The 22935-nt window shown below is 34.9% G+C and overlaps 1 protein-coding gene across 1 annotated transcript; it reads right to left on the bottom strand.

Moving 5' to 3' along the window:
* Positions 1-5455: 5455 nt before the first annotated feature.
* Positions 5456-9736, bottom strand: LOC127091349 (syntaxin-71). Its single transcript, XM_051029966.1, has 9 exons — positions 9415-9736; positions 9189-9314; positions 8824-8986; positions 8619-8704; positions 8450-8518; positions 8327-8371; positions 8135-8197; positions 7954-8030; positions 5456-5746 (listed from the first exon to the last, which is right to left on the bottom strand). Exons 1-9 carry the CDS (start codon positions 9568-9570, stop codon positions 5734-5736), a joined length of 798 nt encoding a protein of 265 aa, XP_050885923.1. The 5' UTR covers positions 9571-9736; the 3' UTR covers positions 5456-5733.
* Between the last annotated feature and the right edge of the window lie 13199 nt (positions 9737-22935).

Consider the following 22935-nt stretch of genomic DNA (forward strand, 5'->3'; position numbering starts at 1 on the left):
CTATATACCAACTGTTGATGCATAAAATGAAGAAGATGAAGATGAAAGAAGAGAGAGAAGAGAGAATAACAAACTTTCACTACTCTACTAAAACGATTACAACAAAATGATTGCACACACACTGCACTACAATACTCAGTGGATACAATTATTGACAGTTACAGTACTATATATACACAAATAATAATATCACGTAGACGAAATACTAAAATACTGAATTATCCTTCGACCTAAACAACCAACCTTTAAGTTTTTTATGTGATCAAATCTTCCGACTGGTATATATATGAAAAGTTATATTTCTTAACTTTGCAGGTAACTTGCTCAAAAGATGAAACCTCTCAAGATACTATTAACTTTACATTCATAAAACTAAATCCACTTACCAATTATGCAACATCATATAATTTTTAAGGAAATATTACTTTATCATAGATTTAACAGTTATATAAATATATCCTTTTGTTTCCATAATCCAAGTAGAGATTGTGAGCAGAATACGGTACAATATTGGCATCTCAATGAACTGAACTCTGACACAAATAACTCCAGTTTCACTTTTCAATTGTTTAACTCGGGCTCTTGTAGAATCCATCCAACTAGTAAAATCCACTCATATTTGCCAAGAAAGCCCCATGTTTAAAGTTCTAACACTTCTTGTTGAGCAAGATTCACTTCATGTCAAACAAAAACTACATTGTTTTCTACTACCTCTATCCACAAAATGGTGCATATGAAAAGGTACGGGATGACTATTATTTATCCAAAGTGATGCTAATCAAAAGGGACTTGGGGATCCGGAAATCCTAGAGCATCACAAATGTCAATAGTATTAAGTTGGAAACATATACTTGTACTCATAACTCAGAACCTCAGGATAAGTTTCTAATACTATCACCTTTATGTGTGTTTGAATATGTAGTAAAGAGAATTAACTTTAAATGAATTAGTTTTGTAAAATTGACGGTGTTTGGTTTTGTTCTGAAAAGAATTGATTTTTTTTTTAAATTGATTCTAATTAAAAGAGAATTGAAGGTAAAGTGATTTATATTTTGATAAATTTATGTAGAAATGAGTTGATCAGACAATTTTAATTTAAAAAGCTATTGTATGTTTGATTATGCGGTGGGAAGAATTGATTCTGAGTTAATTAACTTTATAGAATTGATTCTGATAAAAAAAGAATAAGTGAATTTAATGTAAAGTGATTTATGTTTAGATACATTTATGTAAAAGTGAGTTGAAAAATAAATTTCAGCGTAAAAATCATCTATAAACTCAAAAGCTACAAACTATAGTTTCAAATATAATTAATTCGAAGACATAATTAATTCTACGAATTAATATGATTTGTGTGTGCACCTGTGTCAATTATCCAACTGTTGTGAGGTGAACTTACATTATTGTGGATGAAAGTTTGGTGCAAACCTGATGAAGATGTGTTAATAGTGTGAGAATCAGATGGAGTTGAGGTATCAACTTGATTAAGGAGAGCTACCAATTTGTTGTACATTGTTGAAGAGATCTCCACTTTGTCTTTTTGAGGACTTGTATCGGGGGATGATGGTTGTTGGTGTGCAGAAGCAGTGGCAACATTGTTGGTGAATCCAGCTTTATCTTTGAAACGAAAACCTAGTGGAAAGTCATGTTTGAAATAGCAGGTATCAACAATATGACATGTCTTACCACAGAATGAACACACTTTGGAGTTACTTGGGGATTTGTTGTAGGAAGAGGGTTTTCCACGCCCTTTGCTATGTTTGGGGTTGAATCTATTTGGAGTCATGTGTTAAGTTTGAGCCAAGAGAACATTAGAATTATTAGAGAAAGAAAAAAAGAGATTTGACGTTCTTGTCGTAAGATCGAAGAGAAAAAATTCTAAACATCAAAAAGAGGCTCGATCATAAGAAGTTGAGACTTTATGGTGTTGTAGTTTTCATTCAAACCTTTCAAGAAACACAGATATTCCATGTCACGTTGTTTCTTGAGGGTAGCATGAGCACCGCGGATGCAGGAAGGAAGAACTCTGAGAGTTTCCAGATCTTCCCAATGTGTTTTGAGTTTATTGAAGTACGTTGTTACCGATTTCTCTCCTTGGCACATAGAATGAATGTGTTGGAGAAGATCTGATAATCTAAAATGATCAGTTTTTGAAAAACAATGTTGGAGATCTGTCCATAGTTGAGCAGCATTGTCGATATAGATTATGCTCTGCGTGATGTCAGGAGAAAGAGATATGGAAATCCATGCAAGCACAATGTTATTGCAGCGTTCCCAAGTATCGAACAAGGAATCAGTTTCGTCCGGAGTTTTTATCTTTCCATTGATAAACTTGATTTTGTTCTTACTGAGAAGAGCCCGCTTCATGGATCTACTCCAAGATTCATAGTTGTTCTCCGATAATGGAGGTGAGACAAGAACCGTGCTAGGATTTTCAGCAAGATGTAGGTAATATGGGCTTGAGTGATCAAGGACAGAGTTCTTAGCATTGTTGTTCTTATTTGTGATGATGGATGAGACGTCATTATCGCTATCCACCATGGTGAAAAAGGTGAGGAAGTTCAAGAATGGAAAGAAGGAGATGATGAATAGTGAAACTAATTATTGTTCACACTACCGATACCATAATATGATTTGTGTGTAATTGCATTAATGAACTTGTGTTCAAGAGAAAGGCAATGTCATATATATACAAGAGAAAACTTGGGATGCAAGCAATAGAAAATAACAAACAATCATATAAAAAGGGAACAAACGCTAACCACCAATTGTAAACCAAGTTAACTGAAAATGTAGTTTAATAAGAATCAAACACCTCAAAATAATTCTCGAATCAATTTTACATCTTTAGAATTGCTTTTGACTTCTTCAAAAGTCAAATCAAACATACACGCTTCAAGTTAAATCAATTTTGAAGATATAATCAATTCTACTTTCGATGAACCAAACACTTTAAAATTATTCCAAAATCAATTATACACTCTTAGAATTGCTTTTTATTATTCCAAAAGTTAAATCAAACATTAGAGAATCAAAGATAAAGTGATTTGTAATTATATAAATTTATGTAAAAACGTGTTGAATAATTTTCGGTGTAAAAATCATGTAAAAAGTCGCAAAACATAACTTCAAGTAGAATCAATACTAAAAAGCATAATCAATTCTACTCAAAAGTATGGGTGTTCAAAACTGAACCAGCCTAATAGAAAACCGTAAATCGAACCAAACCAAACTGAAAATTGTAAAACCCGCATTTGGTTCGGATGTGTTTGGGTCATATTTTAATAAAATTGTGGGGTTCGGTTCATTTTATGGTTTGTATTTTGCAAATCGAATCAAACTGTATTATGTTACAACTCACATTTCACTTAACTCACATCCAACTTAAACTTAAACCTATTATTCCTTAGCCTTACTAATACGATGATTTTATCTTCCTCACACTTAGGGTTTCAGTGTCAGCTTTCTCAAATCTCTCCTTCTTCGCCAAATTTTTTTGTCTCTTCTTCTCTAATCTCTACTCTCTAAATTCTTTCTTTTTCACCTTCTCATTTTTATGCTACTATCCTCTCTTTTAATTTCATTTTTATCGCACATCTTCTTCTTTAGTCTTTTCTCTTTTTTGTTTTTTATTTTTCATCTTCACTAATCTCTCATCTCCTATATATTTTTGTATCATTTTAATATATTTGATATTATTTTATGTTTTTTTTTACGTTTATTATTCCAAAAAATTGTCTAATATGATAATGGGAAGTTATTGTATAAATATGATGAGTTTTGTTATTATTTGGTAGTGTGTGAATGATTAAATATAAAGTTACGTTGTCATCTATATGTGGATGTATGATTCAATAATTTTTTTGTAAAAATCCGAGCCAACCGAATCGAACCAAACTGCATTGGTTTGGTTTAGTTTGGTTTGATTTTATTTCTTAAAGCCAACAGAACCAAAACAAATTGCACGTTTTTTCTCTTGCGGTTCGGATGATTTTAAGCATCAAAACCGTCCAAACCGCACTGTGAACACCCCTACTTAAAAGTAATCAAACATATCAAAATCAATTTTATAGCTCTAGAATCATTTTTTAGTGTTTCAAATGTGAATCCAGAAATACTCTTTGTTCAAGTGTGAGTTTGAATCGGCGGTGGACAGAATTGATTTTGATATAATTGAGTTTGATAAAATTGAGTTTAATAGAATTGAGTTTAATAAAATTAATTTAAGTTTAGATAAATTTATGTAAAAGTAAGTTGAACAATAAATTTATATAAAAGTCATATTTAAATTTAGAAACAACAAATTCTAAGTTCAAATAGAAACAATTTTGAAGACATGATGAATTTAACTTTAGAATAATCCAACACTTTAAAATCACTTCGGAAACAATTATATCTCTTTAGAATTACTTTTGGTCATTCCAAAAGCCAAACCAATCTTGCTATAAGTATATAAAAATGGAGGGAGTAATATTATTTATTCACACTTCTTTCAAACAATTTTTCTGGCTCTAAGCAAGAGTGAATTCTTAAATTGTTGAATGTGGAGCACCAAGTTGATTAAGTAGCGTATTCATAGTCATATATACCTTTAGTGTTATTGTGTGTTTGGATTAGTGGTGGATGGAATTAATTTTGATAAAACTGAATTTGATAAAATTGATTTTAAAAATTAAATTTGACATAATTAATTTATATTTGAATACATTATGTAAAAATTATGTTTAAACTTAGAAATTACAAATTCTAACTTTAAAATTCTAACTTTAAGTAGAATCAATTCTTGAAACAAAATCATAACACTACAAAATCTTTTCATAATCAATTCTACATTTTAGAATTGTTCTTTACTCTCTTCCAAAGTCAAATCAAACCTGCACTAAATGTATTTTTAAGTTAATGTGGTTCTTTTTCAATTGTGGCTTTTGCTGGAAAAGAAATTGTTTTTTATTCTACATTTATCACTTATAAGCTTTTAATAAAATTAATTCACAATTTAAAAAAATATATATTCTACATTTATCAATTGACTTGTGCTCCTAAAGTACATGCTAGTGTTATCTATAAAATTTTATCTGAGTATGTACTCTCTCTGATAAATTAATGTATGCATGATTCTACAACAATTTAATCAGTATATAGTATATAGACCTCAGTTGCTCTGCTTCGGCTCAATATTGAATATTATGTAGCTAATTCAGTTTTTTTAACAAGTTGCCGAATCCCTTATCATGTATGTTCTTTATCAACGTCTTTCAGAAACATGCATTTAGTTTGTATATTGGCGTGCTGTAGTTTGTTACTTTTCATTGACTACTACACTTGTGTATCAAGATTATTACAAGTTTCTCTCCACGCAATTTAAAATATCTGGTTGCATGAATTAACCTTTGAATTCTCTTTTGACAATGAACAATTCCTCGTCAGGTAAGGCAGACTAATCTCTCGGTATCCATAATAAAACAAGCATAATGTTATATAAAACACAAGAATATCAATTCAAGTATAACACTTAACAAGTACATAAAACAAGCCGCAGCTACTTAACATATTAATTGTGTGTAACACAACATTCACAGGCTGCTTTGTAAAGGGTATTGGGACAGGCTATCTCTCAAGAGGGGCGGAAATTTTCACAATGATAAAAATTTAACAATCAAATAAAATCAGACACAATATTCTCAAATTAATACAGGCATTGTAGAAATACATTGATAGTCTTCACGTATCATATCATTTAAGCACACTGCAAAATGAGCATGAGACAAGTCAGAAGGTCATTTTAAGAAGCCAAGAAAGCATGAAATAGGGACAAATACCAACACAAAACACACGCTATGGTATCTAAAAGTTCTGGTTAACCTGCAATGCAAGTGTTTAGCTAATAATGCCTCAAAGAGATAAGGGTATTCATTTTTTTTAGTACAGACAGGATTTAATTAATTTCAAGGCTATTCTATTATTGTAATAATGTCATCAATTAATATTCAAGTTTCTATTTTTTATACTTAAAAGAAAACAAATGAAGAGATGAAAAACACACGCACAAACCTGATTTCGGATAAATCATCAAAATTCCTATCATAACATGATTATCATCTCCACATGTGATCAAACTTACTTCTAAATGATGGCATCATTAAAAGTTTCTAGAAACTCATTTGGCTAGAGTAGTTTGCAAATAACGTGATGTTGGACCGTAGGCCTAAGGTTACTAAGGTTTATATGAGGAGCCCAAAAGGTGTGGCTCATCTGATCTACTTATATGGTACGTTGCACCTGATCAGAATTATAGATGTGAGTGTCTTAACCAAGTGCCTAGCTGAAAAAAGAAGGTGATGTTGATAACATGATGCGGCAGGGCCTTGCTTTTTGAACAGATGAACAATGTTCTACAGAGAAATGGACTAGCTATGGAAGAAAGGAAATGATGAAACGACAGGGAAGCAACCTGGGAAGGACTCATATAGAGTAGGGTGGTCACACGGAGTCTTAAGCAAAGGGGCAACAATTTGCAACTTGGGAAAGACTCAAATAGTGGGGGCGCAAAACGGGCCGGGGCTCACCAGGCCCGCCTGTTTAGCCTGTCATTTTCGGTGGACTGAGGCATGATTTCCAACCCGCGCCGTTTTTGGCGAGGGCAGGCCTAAACGGGGCGGGCATGGTTGTTTGCCACTTTTAGCCCTAGGGGGCAAAACAGGTCGGGACCCAATCGTTTAGCCTGCCATTTTTTACGGGTCGAGCCAAGGTTTCCAACTCAAATTCTAAGATATTTCTCTTTTTTTAGAGAGGTGAATAAATGATGGGACACCAAACACTAATAAAATATTAAAGCACCAAATTTCAATAAAGCATTAGCAACATACATGAACCAATGGAGGAGATAAAACTAGAGGCGCAAATAACTATAAAAGGTTGGAGGCTAACCTAGATCTGCTGCTAGGCTTCTCATAGTGTTCATGCTTCAAGCTCATTAGAGCCCGAGCATGAGGGGTGCGATGATGGAAATTCTGGTTTCATTGCAGCCCTCCCCTAACCGCCTAATTTTGGCATTTGAATTGCCTTCATTGCAGTCCTCCAACATCTTCATTGTGTTTGGTGTGAAGGGGTGGATTTAGTCCCACATTGCCTACAAATATGGCTTGTGCAATGTTTGAAGTTTGGGTGACCCCTTAGCTTACAAGCTAATCTTGATTGGATGAGTTGGGTCCAACTCAAATTCTAAGATATTTCTCTTTTTTTCGAAAGATGAATAAATGATGCACACTGCGCTAGAGAGGCCAAACACTAATAAAATATTATAGTGCCAAATGTCAATAAAGCATTAGCAACGTACATGTGGCATATGCCAATGGGGGAGATAAAACTAGAGGCACAGGTAACAGTAAAAGGCTGGAGGCTAGGCTTTCAGTGACTGACCACCATCAAACTAGAGTGACTTTTACTTTTTAGTGTTCAGATTTCTGTCTTCAAATTATGTAGTCCTGGTCAGTTACGGTCACTGCTAGATTGTACTACCCGAAACTGAGCCCAGCCATGTCAATCCATTCTTACTCAGTGTCTAAAAACTGTTGACTAGAGACCTGCTCTTACCCACCCATTCACGCAAAATTGTAAACAAGTAGTATGGTTTCGGTCTGACCATGAAATCTTGTTTGCCCCTAGTATAAGTTATATAAACTAGATGATGAGTTGTTATCCAGAATTGATAACACAGGAAGAAAGTAGATGATGAGATTACATGAGAGAATAAAGAAGGGTGTGAGAAATAGGGCAGAGAGAACAAAATGAGATTATGTTCGCAACAAAGATAACATGGTGTGCCCAATATTTGGTTTAAGATGGAGCTTAAGGTTACCATAGGAAGTCTAAGTTTTAAATTTACATTTGAAATTCATGAAGAAGTATTGTGCTCTATCAAATTTATGAAAATTGACAAGAGAAGAGACTTACTTGTATAAGTAGGCGGCAATTCCCAGAATTATAATCAACAAAACAATATCAATACAGAAGTTTCGACTGGATCGAAGCTGGATAAAAGCCAAAAATCATATAAGATTCAGAAGCAAAATTATCACCAATAAAAATCAAAATAAATGGAAATCTAAGACCAAGTGAGTTGTAGTTAGATAACCTGATTCACCGTGTCTTTAAGTCTAACATTAGTATTCTTAAGATCAGATGATGCCCTGTCCACCTGTAAAGATGACAAACAATTGCATCATATTATTTCAACTTTTTAACTTAAACTTCAAACGCATAAATTCCCTTGCGTTCAGGCTTTGTTATAAGTACATAAGAACATGCAAAATTTGAAAAATCTCACCTTGGTATCAATCTCATCCATCAAGGGAACTTGTCTATCCAGTTCCTGTACTCATCATATAAATGAAGTATTACAAACACGCAGCCACATGAGGGAAGACATAAAAAGTAAACGACAACTGACCTCATTCATATCATGTGCCATGTCTTTCAAAGTATCCAACCCTTCTGCAATCATATCCAAACCTTGATCCTAAAAAGTTAACGTCCAATTAGATTTTGAAGTTGAAACTATTGCAGGAGTAATAATAATGAACACAGCAAACCTCAAAAAACTGCTAAAAGTTACTTGCCTGTTTTATTCTACGCATTTCATATTCCTGTCTGAATTGACTAGATTGCTCAGTTGATTTGAAGTATTCGTCATCAAATCGGCCATCTGTAAATAAGACGATTCAACCATTCACACATAACGAATGGAGCTGATTCTTAACACCCCCAAAGAAAACACAATAAACGCTATAGCCACTGATAAGAGACGCGGATAGCTTCAATTACCCGAATCAAATTTAATTTCAGCGCGTGAGGCAGAAGAAGCTGCCCAGCCACCAGTTTGTTTTGGCGCAACAGGAGTCCCATCTGGGATAGCCTGGATTCTTTCCGGTAATGCAAGAACCAGATCATTACGGGCGGCAAACTCTTGCGACGAAAGCCCTTTTACCTATTAATACATTAGATCACGCATCATTCAAATATCCAGTCAATAACTTATAACCATTGCATGCTATCAAGCTACTTAGATCAAAATAAACAAACAATTGAACAAGATTGTTGAGAACTCACAATTAAAATGCCTCAAACTTTAAATTACTCATTCCAGATTAAATTAAATTCTATAAACAAAAGCAAACAAAAAAAACAACCTTTTTGACAGCCAACCTCTGCAACTTGGGAACTTCCTCCAACAACCGAGACTTGGTACGACGAATCTCCGCATTGATCGCTACAGCAGATGCCTTCCCTCTCTCCTTGGAAGCGGTTTCTGCTTTCTACATACAAAAAAAATCAATAAATAAAAACAATTGAGTACGTTTACCATTAGAAAACACAAATTAGGGCACGAATTTGTGGTTTTTTTTATGAGGCTACCTGAAGTAGGCTTTCAATGTCGGAGTCGACGGAGGCGTAGAGTCTGACGAAAGCATCGTCGCCGGTGACATTGGCATCCTTGTTCTTGTCGAGGTCGTATTTGTCGTACTTTTTACAAATGGAATCAACTCGGGTTAGAAGGTCGATGACGCTCATGGTGGTGGTGTTTTGGGATCAAAATCGGATCTTGACTAGAGTCAACAACAGCAAGTGGTGAATTGGGAGTTCGATCTGCTTGTTTCAGTTGTGGCTTAACTCAAAAAGGATTTCAAAGGAGAGAGACCATGGACACAGCTGTAACAAGTTGCTACAAAGCAGTTCTTTATTTTTTATTTTAAATTAGATAAATAAATAATTATTTTTTTGACAAATTAATTTTCACAATCTTGAACAAAAATATATCCTTATAAAAAAGGAAGAGTGAAAAAAACAATAAGTAGGTAACAACTTCCAAGGATTATTTATGAAATATACTAAAAAAACAAATTTTATAGAATATGTTTTCATATTCATTTATAAAATTATAAAATTTGTTTAGATTGAGGTTAATATTTTATTTTTTTAAATAAAATTTAATTGCATATATTTATTTAAATATTTTATTATATTTTAAAAAAAATATGTGGTGGTAATTTGGTAAAACTTTTAGATTTAATTAAATAAAGAAGACGGGATACCGTGTGTATTCAAGATATGAAATTAGAGATCATTGAAGTGATGTTAGGGATGACGTTGTTGGGTAGTACATAGATGGGTTTTTCTTATCGGACTATGGTCAGAAAGTGGAGGAAATTCTAATTCAGGGAAGGTGATTTTTTCGATCAGGTTTGACCATGAGTTGATTGTGAGCATGTTTATAGAAAGGATGAGCAATAGTTTTATGTGGCTAATGTTTATGCTTCGAGCATATCTAATTGTAAATATTTGTTATGGAAGTTGTTAAGTTGTTTTTATTTGTAATCAGAATGGCTCATAACGTGAATCAAAGTTGATTTAAAGAACAATGTTTTGCATTTTAGTTTTTATGATAATAAGAGAAATTATAATGTTTAACGGGTGTTAATTATGTATATCACTTATAATAAGATTCTTTATAATCTATCATCTAGAAAAAGTAAAGATGATTCTACAAATAATCCTGGTCTGAATGAATTTTAAATATTTCATCTAACAAGTGATCATAAGCATTTTGGTATTGCATTGCTAAAGCAACTTTTAGACGTGTGTCATGGTGATTCACTCTAGTATCTACCGGTATAAACTTTCAATGTTATTCTCTAAAGATAAGTACTCAAGATATGTTAGGTTTCTCTTGTCAACTCTAAGCTTTAAAGTCAACAATATTGATTCTCTTTTGGGTGATCAAGTTGTTGTCCTTCTTGAGTTCGTTCCTTTGAAAACCATCAGCAAAACATTTTTTTTTCAAAAAGAATAAACATGGTTATTTTCCATATCAAGCATTCAAAATGAGAAACAAATAAGCAATAGTACATGAGGCGCAAGTGGTACAAGCTTTATATGATAAAAGGTACAACACATTGTGTGATAAAAACCTTCTACGAGTGTTGTGGATACAAAATATCCTACTCTAATACAAGATATATATGGTTCCTTTATTTTTAGATGAAGATTGTCCATTAGTCATCTAAAAGGAAACTATACAATGTCTTAATATCTTAGTGTTTTATTCAATGAACATATCACATAGAATGTTGAAGTATTTATATGAATAAACTTTATATCTCAATATCTTAGTGTTTTATTCAATGAACATACCACATAGAATGTTGAAGTATTTATATGAATAAACTTTAAGAGAATCAAATTTAGAAGAAAAGAAATGAATTTTCCAAATAAGATCATTTAGAGATCAAATTATATTGAAAGTCCATAAAGAAACAAGCAAGTTATTTCATTGTGATATGTTTTATGTTGAAAGATCAAAACACTTGTATTTGTATCAAAATAATTTCCAGGGTCGGTCATAATTTATGTTTAGGGTCGGCCATAATCCCCTTAGGCTGACCACCCTGAGATGACCCGTTCTAGACTAAAACCTCTCGACTGACCACACAGTCATATTTTTGGAATCTTCCCCTTACCAGAGTGATATCATATACCTTGTTGCAGGAGATTTGCGCCTCAATCGCATTCAACGGTCATTTGCATTCCACGGGTGAAAGATAGTGAGGTCGTTATTCCTCACCCATATATTAGAGAATGGCGTCCTTTCAAGTAACAAGTTTCAAACACAATTTGAATACTCTCTACTCTTTCACATGCTGACTTAAGCATCAGAGTTCTAACCTTGCAGATACACCCCTATTCCGTCGCATCGGAAGATATCATCCACTGCAACTTCTACATCTTTCTCTATTTTAGGTTCTAGAACGAAATAGTGACACCGTCTATGGGAATCTACTTTCGATTTTCGCATTTTTTACGAATCTTTATCTCTGAGTTCATTTTTTGGTTTGAAGTTTTCCTCAACCTATGAATGAAGATCTAGCAAATCGAGCACAAAGATCATATTGGATTTTGGTTGTTTACTTCATAAGCGTTGATAGGTGTACCCATAGTTGAATTTAAGTTCTTCTTTGTATTATCAATTTGGTTCAGAACCTGATGATGTCCAGAGTCTCTATATCAGAGTTCAGAGTCTCTCTTATACAGAGTCCAGAGTCTCTCTTATCCAGTGTCTCTCAATCCATAATCCAAAGTATCTCTTATCCAGAGTTTGTTTTGCTTAACTTTGATCAATGTCTGACTTGTTCAGAGTCTGCTTTGTTTAGCCTTTTACTTGTTCAAATTTTGTTTTATCCAGTACCGGGCTTATTTAGAATCTACTTTAACTAGCTTATAACTTGTTCAGATTCAACACTCTCAATAAATTGTTAGAGTATAAAATTGTTCTTTATACTTTGTTATCATCAAAATTCAAGGATAATAGGTATAGAACCAAACTTATTCCAACATTTTATGTTTTCTAGTTACATTATTCATTAGATAGTTGATACATTTCTTGATTAATTGTTTTTAATTATGGTTTGTTTGAGAAAAAGAAGTAAAAGTGGAGGATGATAACCCGAGAGAATCCATCAAAGATAATATGATTGACTATATAATCAATCTAGAGTCTTGTTTTAATTTTAAAAATAGGTCCAAAAATATATCAATTTTTTGTAAAATCTGATATAAAATCATAGATTTTAAAAAAAAATTATGATTTTAGACCTATTTTTAAAAAATAGGTGTAAAATAAATTTTATATACATTTTTAAAAAATAAGTGTAAAATAGATTTTGAAAACAATTTATAATTTTTACATTTGTTTTTAAAAAATAGGTGTAAATTATATTGCTTTAATAGTTAAAAATAATAAGTGGATCCCAAATGTTTCAGCACATGATGCAATTGCTAAAGACCGTTCCTGATTGCAAATTATGAGATATTGGATCAAACTTTAGTATGGTCAAATTTTGTTCACATGATGTAGTCGAAGTTTGTTCACGTGATATAGTCGAAGTTTGTTCATATGATGTAGTCGAAGTATGCTAGGATTGCTAGCATGTCGAATTGGGCATGTTTGTTATGCTCAATTGTTTAAGTTGGTTTGTTTTCTAAGTTGGTTTGTGTAATAGGCATATGTGTAAAAGCTCATTAGTTTAGTGTGTTAGTTTTTTTTATAAAGTGCATACTAGTCTCTCATCATTGTATAATGCAAATCTTAATTAGGAAAAGAGATGTTATTTGCTATTCTGTAACACTTGTAATTTTGTTACAAAGAGAAAGTAAAGAATAGAAATTTATAACCAACTTGTTGTGTTCTTATTGCTTTCTTTTTTTTCTACCCTTGTAGGTTTCTTGTCGATCAAGAAATCAATTATACTTTGTTATTCCGGTATCATTTTCACAATAAATTGGTGAGGCGAGCATGGAGAATATGTCATCAACAAAGTATGAGATTGAAAAGTTCACCGAAGTGAATGATTTCAATCTGTGGTGCTTGAAGATGAAAGCCCTATTGGTTCAGCAAGGTTGTTTAGAAGCGTTGAAGGGAGTCGAAGCCATGGACGTTGCGTTAACGGATAAAGAAAAAGCAACTATGGTAGAGAAATCCCACAGTGTCATCTTATTGAGCCTTGATGATAAGGTTCTTTGATAGGTTTTGAAGGAGACGATGTCGTCGGGGTTATGGGTGAAACTCAAAAGTTTGTACATGACTAAATCGTTGGTTAATCCCCTCTACCTGAAGCAAGTTATGTATTCATTCAAGATGAGTGAATACAAAGTTCTGGTTAAGCAGTTGGATATATCTAACAAGCTGATTCTTGATCTTGAAAATATCGATGTCAAGATCAAGGATGAATCTCAAGCATTGTTGATGTTGTTTAATTTTCCCATATCACATGCTCACTTCAAAGAAACTCTCTTGTATGGAAGAGAGTTTGTGACCTTTGAAGAAGTTCAACCAGCCTTGTATTCTAAGGATTTGAACAAACGATAAAAACATAAGCGATCTTCGACTGGTGAAGGTTTGTCGATTAAGGAGAAATTCACAAAGAGAGATGGCAAGTTCGACAAGAAGAAGGGTAAAAGTCAGCAGAAGTCTTATAGTGGTGATGCATATGGTATTCAATTTTATCATTGTAAGAAGGAGGGTCATAGAAGAAAAGTATGCCTTGAACACCTGAAATACCATGGAGGTAAGGATAATGGAAATGCAACCATTGTTCAAGATGACTTTGACTCATCTGATGTTCTTGTGGTTTCAAGCGGCGACTCAAGTAAATAGTGAATTATGGATTCAGGTTGCAATTGGCACATGACTCTAAACAAAGACTTGTTTGAGGAATTACGTGATCAATATGGTTGATTTGTATTACTTGGAAACAATAAAGCTTGCAAGATTGCAAGTGTTGGATCTGTGAGATTTAAGCTCCATGATGAGTCAATAAGGTTCTTGATTGAAGTCAGGTATGTACCTGATTTGAAGAAATTTGATTTCTCTTGGTCAATTCGACAAGAAAGGATATGTTTTCTAAGGAGATAAAAATGTTCTAAAAGTCATGAAGGGGCCTAAGGAAGTCTTAAAAGGTGTGAAGAAACAAGGCTTGTATACCCTTGAGACTAAAGTTGTCAGTGGTTGTACAAATGTTGCATCCATGAAACCTTTGTCTAAGAAAAAAATTTGGCGCATGAGATTGGGCCATGTTAGTAAAATGGGTCTGGTCGAATTGAGGAAAAATCTACTTGGTGGAGACAAAGTCGAAAAGCTAAAGTTTTGTGAACCCTATGTACTTGAAAAATCTTGCAGAGTGAAGTTCAATAAAGCCAAACAAAGAACATGTGGATCTCTTGATTATATCCATGATGATCTTTGGGCGCCTTCAAGGTGCCCATCACATTCAGGAGCAAGGTATTTTCTATCCATAGTTGATGAATATTCCAGAAAGTTATGGATATTCATCCAGAAGACTAAGGATGAAACTTTTGAGAACTTCAAAAGTTAGAAGACTCTGGTCAAAAATCAGACTGGCAGTAAGGTCAAAAGGTTGAGAACCGACAATGGCCTTGAATTTTACAATGAGGTGTTTGACAGATTTTGTGTAGCCTCTGGTATTGCAAGGCATAAAACTACTGCAAGTACTCCCCAACAAAATAGTTTGGCTGAAAGGGTTTAATCGAACCATTTTGGAAAGAGTTAGATGCATGTTGACTAGAGTCGGGTTAAAGAAGGTGTTTTGGGAAAAGGTTGTTTCAACAACAACATGTTTGATAAGAAGATGTCCTTTAATTGTGTTAGATATGAAAACACATGAAGAAGCTCGGTCGGGAAACCCACCAGATCTCGACAAAGTTAGAGTATTTGATTGCATAGCCTATGCTCACATTAGGCAAGACAAGGTCGAACCTAGATCTCTAAGATGCATGTTCATGGGATACCCCAAAGAAGTCAAAGTCAAATTAGGGTCTAGTTGAATTAGGGAAACAAAATCTACTTGGTGGAGACAAAGTCGAAAAGCTGAAGTTTGTGAACCTTGCGTACTTGGAAAATCTTGTAGAGTGAAGCTTAATAAAGGAAAACAAATAAGACATGGATCCCTTAATTATATCCATGTTGATATTTGGTGGCTTGCAAGGTGTCCATCATATTCAGGAGCAAGGTATTTTCTATCCATAGTTGATGATTATTCTAGAAAGTTATGAGTATCCATCCAGAAGACTAAGGATGAAACTTTGAGAACCTCAAAAGTTGGAAGACTCTGGTTGAAAACCAGACTAGCAGAAAGGTCAAGAGGTTGAGAACCAACAATGGCCTTGAATTTTGCAATGAGGCATTCGACAATTTTTGTGCAGCCTCTGGTATTGAAATGCATAGAACTATTACAGGTACTCCATAACAAAATGGTTTGACTGAAAGGTTTAATCGAACCATTTTGGAAAGAGTTGGATGCATACTGACTAGTGTTGGGTTAAATAATGTGTTTGGGGCAGAGGTTGTTCCGACAAGAACATATCTGAAAACAAATGTCCTTCAACTGCGTTAGATATGAAAACACCTGAAGAAGTTTGGTCAAGACACCCACCAGATCTCGAAAAACATAGAATATTTGGCTGCATAGCCTATGCTCACATTAGGAAAGACAAGATCGAACCTAGAGCTCTGAGATGCATGTTCATGGGATACCCTAAAGGAGTCAAATCTTATAGGATATGGTGCCTAGAGCCAAGTCACAGGAGGTGTATCACCAATCGAGATATAGTTTTCAATGAATTTGAGATGGCTTTCAAGAAAACTGATGACATTAGTCGAAGTGCATAAATATTTGAAGAAGAGCTGGAACATGAAGAGATTCTTGTTAGGTGGAGCATGTCGATGTTGAACTGCGTATCCTAAATCAAGTCAAAGAAGAAGCACAAGATGCTGAAGATACTGAGGAAGTTGAGGAAACTATGGATGACGACCTATTGGCAAGAGATGGGTCGAGAAGAGTCACCAAGCCATCTCAAAGACTTGGGTATATAGATCTCATAGCTTATGTCTTAATCTCTGCAAGTGAGATTCTAGATGAAGAATCTAGAGACTATAAGGAAGTTATGAGGATTCAAAATAAGAATGAATGGCTGAAGGACATGGATTATGAGATGAAGTCTCTTCATGATAACCACAATTGGGAACTGATCAAGAAACTTGCTAGAGCCATGTTAGTCAGTTGTAAGTGGATTTTCAAAAGGAAGGAATCAGAGGAGTGACGTCAAAGAGATACAAGGAAAGATTGGTCGCAAGGGGTTTCACTCAAAAAGAAGGTATTGACTTCAATGATGTATTCTCTCCTATTGTGAAGCACATGTCCATTCAAATGTTACTTGCCATGATGGCACAGCTCGACCTAGAACTGGAACAAATGGATGTGAAGACTTCTTTCTTATATGGAGATCTAGATGAAACAATCCTGATGAGGCAACCTAAAGGGTGTGCAGAAAAGTGGAAGGAAGATTATATATGAAATCTAAATAGATCTTTATATGGATTGAAATAATTTTCTCGACAATGGAATAGGATATTCGACAAGTTCATGGCACATATAGGTTTCTTTAGAAGTCAGTTCGACCACTGTGTTTACTTCAGCTTTCGACCTAGAAATCCATTTGTTATTTTGTTGTTTTATGTGGATGATATTCTCATAGTAAGCAACAATGTTGAGAATGTAATGAAGGTTGAAATTCTGGTACGCAAATGATAGATGTCGTATACGACGTCATGATACCAGGATCAGGACATGTAACATCATAAACAAGTACGCAGATAACAGATGTCGTATATAATGTCACGACACCGGGATCGGGACATGTCTCACCAGAAACAACTAAAATGTTAAAGTAAATAGAAGAAAGTAAATAACACAGGTCAATTGTTAACCCAGTTCGGGGCAACGTCACCTGCATATGGGAGCATCCGAGTCAGGAAGGAAATACATTATAATAGCATTAGTTTGAACTTCTAAACAACCTCTAGTTTTACAAACTTCTCACCTAATCACTACCCTTAGAATTTCTATCTAAGAATCTCCTAGATATGAGAATCTTCTCACTTCCCTTCAATTACACAACAGTGATAGCAACTTCTAGCAATAAATAAAAGACACGCTTCCAATGAAACAAAATCCACTCTTGCTTAAAAGCTCATGAGTGATTCACAATTACAACTCAAAAACTGAGTCCAATTCAAGCATCTAAAGTGATACAAGAATGGCTCACAAATAATAATGAACAAACTAAACCCTACCAGAGAATATCACATATGCAACTTAGTTATTTTCTTAGGTTTAGTATCGTCCTTTAAATAGCCCTAGAATAGCATGGGCTTCCGGCTAAAAAATCATCAGATCTAAAACAAATCAAATCAAATCAAATTTGGTGTCTCCTTAAATGTTTTGACATCCATTCTGCACAATCTTCTGTAGATTCAAATCAAATATAATCCAATGTTTCCTTAAATGTTTTGACACCCATTCTTAGGAAACATTGCACAACTGGAACTGATCTTTAAACTTCTAAAATAAGCACTTTGAGCCGCAAAATGCGTGAATCAAATCATCAAAGAATCTTCACTAATTTCACGCTAAAAAATAAATCTTCCAAGAATGTAAAACCACGGCACGCCATGATGTTGTACAAGCATATCAAGACATCTTGTTCAACATCTTGCTACTTCACTTGTTTTAACAAAATGCCATCAATCAGAATACAAGCAACCTAACAATCTCCCCCTTTGGAAATATTGGCTAAAACAACCTTTGCAAAACAAATATTGAAAAAACCAGTAAAATCAAGAGAACTTCTTCAAATAAAATGCACGATAAACAAACTTGGAATTTCTCCAAGATACATCAAAGGCATACGCAGTAGAACAACATAAAATCAGCCTCACAGAGAATGTCACATCAGCGAGAAGTAAACTTTCACAACACAAACTTTTTGCAGAGAAAAATAAATTATCCTAGACAGGATGTTAAGATATTAGGTATGACATCAAACATCTCATAGTCATGAAAACATTAAAACATCATGCTCCCGCAAAAGCATCTCACATTCATGACAACATCAAAACATCATGATCCCCCTAAACACCAGAACAAAGGCAAGAACTACTCCCCCTCCATTAGTACTTCCCCTTAAGGGGAAAAAGGCATAACTAGGCATAGTCAAAATAGAATAAAATACCAAATAAACACACCACACCAGTACTCCCCATTTTTAGCCAAAAAAATTGACAAACAACCACATAAGTAGTAGAGATAAACTGAAAATAGAGGTAGCAGGGCATACGAAATATTATGTTACAGACCATAAGCATTAAAAGCGCTTAAATATGCAGAGCATAGCCCATAAGACAAATATATAAGCACTAATCAAAACATATCAAATGTCAGAATTAGCATTATTTCTTCATCAGTGGCATCATCTGCATCAACATTCTCATTCTTTGAGGTTAAGGTGGTAGTTTCCTTACCAAATGTAATGATAATGTTTGGGACATGTCTCCATGAAAATAACCTATAATGCAAAGATATATGAGATTCCCTCTTACTTGCTACATCAGAACTGATCAAGATCCCAGTGGGTTAACTCCGAATTATTCCATAAATTAGAGAGGGAAAAGAACTTCACAACAAAAGTACTAGCATGCTTCAGGGTTTGCTCAAAGACATAAGAACTAAAATCAAACTTGGTTTTGGTTCCAACAATTTAAATGAATTTACCCAAAACTCTAGCTATGGTTGAGGTATGATTTGTAGGAACGCAATTGGAAGCTCCTATCCTATGAAGCACAACATACTTCACACTGAACTTGCTAGCTGATAGCTTACCCTTTCTTGGCCATTATAACACTTGTTTGGAAGTGATTTCTTTGCAAACAGTATTATCAGTTACTTCTGCTTCAGCCTGCTCATCCTCACACCTTCCCATAAACTTGTTAATCACCTGTCGCATCCGCGAAAAACAACCGGCGGGCTGAAACAAAAACAACACAGAGCCGCCACCGTGCGTTATTTATCCCAAAAGAGGGAAAGGAAACGCTCAGAGTAAACCTGGAAAAAGCATGGTCTCGCGACCAAAGAGAAAGGGTAAGGGAGTCGGTTACGCGAGGGGAAGGTATTAGCACCCCTCACGTCCGTCGTACTCGACGGGATCCACGCTCTAAAAGAAAGAAAAGGTTGCTAAACAAACATCACACACACACACCGAAGACAACGCAGGTGGGGTAAAAGAGGAGAGGGCTCGCTAGGATATCGCATCCTATGCCTACGTATCTCGTCTGGAACGAGAATCAGAGTTGTCGTAGTTCGGCTCACGCACGCCAAACAAGACACACACAAACACGGGCAAACATGGAACCCGAACGCCAATCGCTGGACTTACATCGGCTTCAAAACCAAACAAACACAATCAGGATACGGACAGCCAATCGCTGGTCTTACATCCATATCCTGGCACACAAGAGGGTTAACAAGCAAACAAGCTACTAGGGAGTCGGGAACTCGAGCCTAGCAGCTGTCAAGCAAACACACACAAAAAGAAAAAAAAGTGCCCGGAGAGACCTCGCACGGTCTCCTGCCTACGTACCTCATCTGGCATGAGGATCAGGGCGACGTAGTTCCCTTGGATGGGAAAGAAATTCTAACCAGATACAAAGTGAGACACACTACTAGGGAGCTGGACTCGAACCTAGATGTTATCATGCATCATTGCCCTATGTTATGGTTTCTATCTACTTGCACAACAACAAACTAATCCTAACCAGGAAAAAGTAAAGCATGCAAGCATCAACAAAACAAATCAAACATTCACAGTTAGCACACACTATATCCAGTCAAGTGAGGCTCAAACAAGGGTGAGGCTGCAAGAGCAAGCCAACTGTACAGGGTAGTGTTCGCTCTTAACCCTGACATTGAGAGTCAGGGTGAAGCAGAGGAAAGGTGAGTGAAGATGAGACTTCACAACTCTTATCCCTGGCCAGGGAGAGCTTCAGACAAAGGAGTGTGGGTTCAGAAAGTGGGAACCCTTCTACACTCATGACTCTGACTCAACTGTACAACTGTACAAGATCTTGGGTTAATGTCCCAATGCATCAACACAGTGGTGTGAGCAGAGGGACGACTCAACAAGAATAGCAGGGGATGGATTGCACATCCCTTGGGTTCTGCCAATTGCCTTAATCAAGGTCTTTTCCTGCTTGGGGACAAAGTTAAACAATCACAAACATCGCCTCTTAAGGAGGACTTCAGACAGTTGCCTGGCCAAGTAACAGGCCAGGTCTTCCAGACTACATGGAGACAAGAGAGTCTACCTCAATTGGTTTAGACAACCAAGCAGCAGCACAAAACAAGTTCAAAGATGAACTGTTAGCGACTAAAGTACCTGAAATCAATCTAACTCAGTCAGTATACCAATCACCAAGTCAAAACAAACAGTATAAAAACCAACAGACAATGTGCAATCAAACAATGCAATGTGCAAAGCACAATCAACTCAAGTGAGCCAAGCACAAGCTCAAAGCAAGTGAGCCAAGCATCCTACAAAACACACAAGTTAGTTCACAACAATTAACCAAATTCAATCAACTTGAATTAACATCCTCAAAGCATTTGCTTCTTCAACCTGAAAATCACATCCAAACGTGAGAAACAAGACCACTAGGACAAGCCTAGGGTCAAAAGGAGATGAAAAATTCAAAACAGCAAGTAAAAATGATCCAAAACCACAATCAAACAATTTAGAAACAAATCCAATTGGTCCCATGCTCATATCATTCATTATCATCATTTCATAAAAGAAAAGGCACAAAACATGCAATTTGCAACCTCAAAGGACCAAACAGAATGATCTCACTAAAATCAATATCAAAACCTTTCAATAAATTCCACAAAAATTCAAGTCTAAACAGAACACATATCATGTCAAGCACACCAAATTTCAGCTCATTTAGATCAATGGAAGTAGGGAAATTAAAATCATAAAGTCCAGACAAGTTCAAGCAAGCCAACACAAGGCATCAAAACAAGCATCAACTTCCATCAATCATAAAACAGTTAAAAAACATGATAAATGAATGGGATCAAAACCATAATGACCTATAATGTGTCTAGAAGTCACATGTCAAATTTCACATCCATCCAATTAATGACCAGAATTTCACAAAGCAAATACAAACATGTGTCACAAAAAATCAACAAATGACCAAACAGGGGATAAAATTCCAATCAAATAGGAAATGCCATCAATAAATCCAGACAAATTCACATGTATTCTCAACATCCATATGCTCAATCATGCAAAATTTCAGATCATTTCAAATTCATATGGCATGGTAACAAAATTCATGAAGTCAGACAAGAAATTGTGTGACACAAATTGTCACACCTCTAATGATCATGTCATATCTCTTAATCCAGGAACTCAAAAATCACAAACTATATACCAAAATGTCCAGGAATGAGTCCAGAATATGCATACAAAATTTCATGAATTTCCAATTAATCATCATCATTTCATGATCAAAATACCAAGCAAGGTGCAAGCAAACACATGTTCATACAAACCCTAGGCCATTCCAAAATTTACACGTGAACAATTTCCACAAAAATCACCAAAAAATAGTAGAGATTACAAGGATCATGGTGAAAAAAATTTCATGCAATTTGGACAATTATTGAATGAGTTATGAATTTATTAACATGGAGAAAAATTTAAAAAATGATGAACAAGGCAAGGTGAAACAAATAAGCATGTGGAAATTAAATGGAAAAGCAAAAATGAAAATGTCCACAGGCGAGAATCGAAGCGCTACAGTAATTTGGTCTAGCGCGCTACAGTACACGAACAACAACCAGCAAGCAAAACGCGAAATCACGGATCTAGCAAGGCTTTTTTTGAAAATTTTCAAGTGTTCTTCATGTTCTTCATGTGTTCATAGGCTCAAGAACAAATGTTCACCAAATTGGACAAACTTTATATCAACGGAAAGGTCTTTCCGCGTACATTCACAATCTCAAATTAATTTGTCCTAATTCTTCCTAAATTAAGAGAATCGAAGCCAAACATAATCATGCATGAAACTTCAAATCAACATAACTCTCTCATTTCTCAACCAAATTTAGTGAAACGAATTGCAGAATTTTCTACTAAGAAAGATCTATCCAAATCATCAATCAATTTCAAGAATTATTGAATTCGAAAAATCACCTTAATTTGAAGACAATTGCGAATTTGCGTGTTTTTGGCCTTGAAATTGCAAAACAGATGCGCTATGACTCTTGTATAGGTGAATGGAACAAGTCTTGTTGCTCAATTACGCACGATCTTGATGAAATCTTGAATTGCCATTGTTGCACCTCACTTTAACAGTCCAAAATTTGGCTTGGAAATGAAGAAATCTTGCTTCAATTAGCTTCAATAATGCATGTAGATGATGAATTGATGAAGAACAATGCAATGTTTATGCAAATTTTTGGA

This window comes from Lathyrus oleraceus, chromosome 6 (assembly GCF_024323335.1).
Source record: "Lathyrus oleraceus cultivar Zhongwan6 chromosome 6, CAAS_Psat_ZW6_1.0, whole genome shotgun sequence".
In the NCBI taxonomy this organism is placed as follows: domain Eukaryota; kingdom Viridiplantae; phylum Streptophyta; class Magnoliopsida; order Fabales; family Fabaceae; genus Lathyrus; species Lathyrus oleraceus.

Excerpts from the sequence above, each read along its gene's own strand:
- LOC127091349 (XM_051029966.1), bottom strand. The coding sequence starts at position 9,570 with ATGAGCGTCATCGACCTTCTAACCCGAGTTGATTCCATTTGTAAAAAG. Across the intron at positions 8,987-9,188 it reads AGAGGTTGGCTGTCAAAAAG|GTAAAAGGGCTTTCGTCGCA; the intron begins GTTGTTTTTTTT and ends ATGTATTAATAG. Across the intron at positions 8,031-8,134 it reads TTAAAGACACGGTGAATCAG|CTTCGATCCAGTCGAAACTT; the intron begins GTTATCTAACTA and ends GCTTTTATCCAG.